The 5,538-nt window shown below is 35.6% G+C and overlaps 1 protein-coding gene across 1 annotated transcript in view; it reads right to left on the reverse strand.

Annotated features, from left to right (window-relative positions):
- LOC112905416 overlaps nucleotides 1-4,262 on the reverse strand; it is a 35,293-nt gene extending 31,031 nt beyond the window's left edge. The window contains exon 1 of the mRNA XM_025977793.1: nucleotides 4,205-4,262. Coding sequence (XP_025833578.1) covers nucleotides 4,205-4,262 — 58 coding nt within the window. The remainder of the gene's footprint in view (nucleotides 1-4,204) is intronic.
- Between the last annotated feature and the right edge of the window lie 1,276 nt (nucleotides 4,263-5,538).

The following is a 5,538-nucleotide window of genomic DNA, read 5'->3' on the forward strand; positions in this document are numbered from 1 at the left end:
CCCCGTGAAGCCTGGCTGCAGTATACTTGCATCACACATATCTCCTGTTGTCAGTGGTCTTCCGCATTCGTAACAATGGTGATGATGTCTACCGTGAACATGTAATACGAACACGAACACTAAATCCTCACATTTACAAACCTCCTCCCCTACACCGTCTTCTTCGTAGCAACTGCTACACAACACCAACGTTGTATTTTCATGCAAGATTAACAACACCTTCCCTTCGGTAGACGGGTATTCGTTAATGTTGTCACACACACTACGTCTCAGAATAATGGATTAAAGCATTAAATAAAGTTAAGTAAGTAAAAGCAAGTTTTTACTTATAATTTATTTGAAAATTGTTGAAAATTTTTGAAAATCATATATTTTTTGGGAACCAAGTTCTAAGAATTATAGAAGATCACGTATTTGCAGCCAGCACTTTGTAGGAGGTGCAAAATCAGAACACCCTGACAGTCCTGCATATCTTCCAACAATACTCCCCGAAAAATATTACGGCAAACAAAGAAATACTCAAAAAGCGCAATTAGCAGCACAAAATAGGTTTTTTTTATTTATTCACTCAAAAAATAATGAAATTATTAACACTTTATCCTATATAAGAATATTTTTTGATCATAGGTTTGCAAGAACAATGCGAAGACAACAAACTCTGAATCGATCTCAACCGAAAAAAAAAGAGCTTATTAAAGTAAAGGCACAGAATAACGAGCCAAATGAAAATATGGAGCTCTTATCTGATTGTTGACATTGTCGTCAGCATATTCTTCGACGTGCTTGATGTGACAAAAAGCCAATTTTTCTCCTTTTTTTGCAGTTTCCCTAGTAAAAGGAATTGAATGTTTAATGTTTTCAAACCCAGTTCGCAAGATAAACGACGTCATAGTTAGAGGTTATGCTGTCAATATAAAACATTAATTACTTATTTATTAGACACTTTAATGAAGAAAAAAAACTATTTGAAATAAATTATTTTTACGTATCTTTTATTTTTAATTCTTTTTACCGATTTATCACATCTAAATAAAATAATATATCGTTATTTAATAATTTCTCGATATAACACAATGATACAAAATAGGTCAGTAATTATTTTTTTTGTCGCAAGAGGCGCTAGCAGGCTTCACGCTCATAGCCTATACAAAAAAATAAATACAAGAAAATTGAAAACTATTAAAATGTCAACATATTATAAAAATTCTGTTCGCGGATTTTCTTTAAATTCAGTCCATGTTACACCAATACGTCTTAATTCTGTACTCATTCAAGAATACCAAGGACTATTAGGACCTGGATTAAAAGACATTGTTAAAGAATTGAACTCACCTAAGTAACAGCAACAGCGTGAACTATATGATTAAATATATTGTACATAACATACATGCTTATAAATACCTGAGTTATCATAGATTATGCGCTTTGGACTGTACTGCTTATCATGCGTGTCTTCGAAAGTCTCACGTTCTTCAACCGGTGTGTTTAGATAAGCTTGTATTTTATTTATTTCATGTAGTTTATATAAAGTCTTACATTGCATATTTAAATGAAATGTATTAAGTAATCTTTCAGAAGATGGTGTACTGCGAGATTTCCAGGGGGGCAGCTGCCCTCCCCTGGCCCCCCTGGAACACCCATGGTATGGTATGATCATTCTTATAATTCAAGTTGCAATTTGAATGCGCTGGACCACTATAATTTCCTGTTAAACGAGAGTAATCCATTACCATTTTCAATACCACATGATTTACAACAAATGTGACCATTTGTAGCAGCAGGATATTGAGTTTCTTGTTAATATGATAATTTTTTAATTGGAATAATATTTCAGACTATATTTTTAAATTCGAAAGCTAAAGTTTAAAGTTCCTTAACGAACCATGCAAGACAATCCTTCCCTGTGTATAACTGAAATTTAGAAAGAGTATCGTCATAATAACACTTTAGATAATATGCAATACTGAAAGGCTCGCGTTTCTGATACTTTTGGATTTTACTTGTACATTTTACACAGTGTGTCCTAAAAATAACCGAATTTTTTGGATATANATTAGTAACAACATGCGTTTTTTTCTTTCGTCCATTTTGGTCATGTATCAAAACAAAACTAAACCGTGAAAAACCGTGTGCAGTGTGAACGCAAAGCAAAATGAAATTACGGCACGGCACGGCACGGTTGCCGTTAGAAAACCGTCTGTGTGAAAGCAGGGTTAGTAGTTAAGCTATGTCGGAGCTACGACAGTGGATGACACCCCCATTCTCTTTTTACCTTTGTTTGGGCTGAAGGCTGCCGGTCGGCCGCTAAAGAAGTTTTTCAATGTCATTCTCGTCGGTAGTGAGGCGAAGAAGTATATAGAGACTACGCCCCATTTGTGAACAATACCAGATCTGTTGTTGACTAAGAAGAGAGCCTCTGGTGATGTTGGTGTTTCTGAAAGAAGTCCTTCAAAATGATTCGTCGCGTCGATGAGAAGGTTACTGGTTGTTTTCTCAGACTAGCAAGAATTCTTTCAAGGTCATTCTGCTAAGCCGAAGAAGAATAATCTGCACATACCACATGCTGATGTAAAACATCTACAGCTACCATCTCTCTTGTTGACGTTGTCTTTTCTATTGTTGTAGGGTATGTTTATTAATTAATTTATAACAAGTAGAGAAGATGCAAAATATTAATAAATGTTGAATGTTGGTTTGATGTATGTGAAGATGATAAATGCTAAAAGATGTGACTGTGTCGCGTCCTGGTTAATCGTAGACGTCAGGGTGAATAATCTTAGTGACAGGTTTGAATTCGCACTAAATCTCGTCTGGTGGTCACAGATCTGGCGAACACTTCCGGTAGCCCTTCGTGGTAGTTGCCACCGTGTCTGTTTGCGCTGGCGTCGCTTGTGTGCAGTATCGTCGACTACCCGTAGGTCTACAAGAGCGCGAAGTCGAGATCACCACAAAATGTTAGATAAAATAAGTTTGTTTCCCTTTTTTTCTTTATTTTAAAAGAATTAGGATTTTTTAGGTACTTGGTGGTGGTGGTGAAAATAAAACAGTAATATTTGTTTGATACATATTTTTGAAATAGAATAATTCATTCATTCATTCATTTCCTTTTTTATACACGTTTGTACTATACAATTCGTTAACGGAGGAAGTGACTTCCTGTTATTTACCTTTATTTATTATTAATAAGTAGATGTTTATAATACGAACACAATTAGATACTGAACACATCACAGTTTTATAATTTACAGGCGATATACAAAGAGTTGGTTCCCTTTCTAACTTAGGCATAATACAATTATTTCTTGTAGCAGGTGATGGCTGCCTAATTTTACATCGTGATCAATGCTGTAGAAGTTTTCTTTGGTCACCCCTTTTTAGAATACGGTTGATGTTTCATAACCCTAATTAGAGGAGGACATCAATATTTGGTTGTTGTTTTTAACGTTTTTGAACTTTGCCATTTTGAATATTTTGTGACGTAATTGAACTTTAGTCTTTTGGATTTTTGTGTAGATAAGAGGAAACGTCACAAAACAGGACTAAGATTTACTGAGAGTTCAAATTTTGTAGTAAATAATGAAACACATGGAAGTACTTTTATTTTTTTAATTTAGTAATATGTACGAGTAGTTTCACGGGTTACAGTGAAGTCGTTGTATTTACAAGTATATTTGTCTTTCACATTGTTCCACGCAAACAAGATCGAGTTTTTCCCCACATTTCGTAATGTCCATCATTTTTGTAATAGTCAATACTGGCCGATGTAAAATATCTAAGAACCAAAAATAGATTATTAATAACATAGATAATTTACAGGAATGTATGTCCCACTAAATAGTTGGAATGAAATTAGCTCCGCTCTCCCTTTATAGTTCATTGCAAATTTTGTTGATTTATTTATAAAATCTAGTCGCTCGTCGCTGAACGTTTCGTACATTTGTTTTGGTAAAAATNTTTTCTTTTCCTTCTTCGCTCATTTTCGAGGACTTTCCTTTACCTTTTCCTTTTCCTTTACCTTTGCCTTTTCCTTTAGTTTTGTCACACGTTTTTTTGGTCTTTGCCAGTTTTTCTTCATACTGTTTTTTTAATGAGTCTTGTTCAGGTGTGTCGGTTAACACAGCGGATTTGCGTTTGCGAATTTTTAAAATAAGAAAACGAACGGTACAATACCAGATATGGTAATATGTTACATGTAACAACTTACCCCAAACAATTGTAACTACTTGCCCCATGGCACGTTTTTTAATATAAATTGAAGTCATTATTAATGGATATCGATAGTAGAATAAAACAATATTGTAAATTAAAGGTAGATATATTATGAACGTTCAAGGTTAAAAATTTTGACAAAATAAAAAATATAGTCATCAGGAATCAAAAATTTCGAAAAGGATTTTTTTACTTGGTTGAAATCGGGACACACGCACACAACGTAGCAGCTTAGCGCTTGGCGGGTCACTGATTGCTTTTATGTAATGCACGATGTTATAAGAAAACGAATGAGTCCAATTATGTCCATCAAAGAGTTTAAAATCCCGGTAAAAAACGCGTGTAACATCTTACCCCTGTAACAACGTGCCCCCCGCTCCCCTATTTATATTATAGAATAACGCACTAATTCATGATTTAACTTTGTTTATTGATTTCCTGTTCGCTGTTTTTTTAACGCAGTTGATACGTTTTCCTTGCTTTGTATTTCAAATGGTAAATCTTGATAATTGTATTCTTGTTTTCGTGTTATTCAAATAGTACATTTGATTGGTTTTCTGTTTATTTTGAATGCAATTTTCAATGCAAAAGTATTATACAAGTCATGCTGAAGTTCTGTTACACCCATTTGGCCATATATTTTTTCATCAATTTGGCGTCGAATGGGCTCAATAATTCGGCATAGTATAGTCCTGTGACCATTTTACCCTTCTCCAGGTAGTCGATGTGGATCACACCTTGTGAATCCCAGAAAGCGGTGGCCATCACTCTTCCCCTTCCGGCCGATGGGACAGTCTTTGCCTTCTTAGGAGCCCGTTCGCCGGGTGAAGTCCACTGTTTCGACTGCTCCTCGGTCTCTTGTGCACCTGTGGATCCATGTTTTGTCGACTATCACTAAACGGCGTACATCGGGTCCGGCGGAATCAGACATCTTGGTTCTTGGTTCCAGATGTCCTCTTCAGTAATGGGAGCATTCAAAAGGTTTTGTGATGGAGGTTTCGCGTCACCCAAGATTGGAAGGCCCTCGACAGTGTCGGGCGCGGCGAAAATCCGAGAATATGTTTTGAGGAGATCATTTGGATGGGGCTGGTCGGTGGTTGTTCAAGCATGGTCATCTAAAATTTTGTCAACTGAATTTGGAGCATAAATAACACTAAGAGCTTCTTTGAGTCCATTTCCTTCCATTATATATCCTGTAGATCCAAGAAACGACATAAGCATATGAAAACCACATAGTCTTACAATAACGTTGGATATATCAGATTGAACATCAGCAGCAGCTACAATTTCGCGAGCTTTATAGTAAAGTGGCTGATTAAAAGTAATGGT

Source organism: Agrilus planipennis, unplaced genomic scaffold (assembly GCF_000699045.2).
Source record: "Agrilus planipennis isolate EAB-ADULT unplaced genomic scaffold, Apla_2.0 scaffold87, whole genome shotgun sequence".
In the NCBI taxonomy this organism is placed as follows: Eukaryota; Metazoa; Arthropoda; class Insecta; order Coleoptera; family Buprestidae; genus Agrilus; species Agrilus planipennis.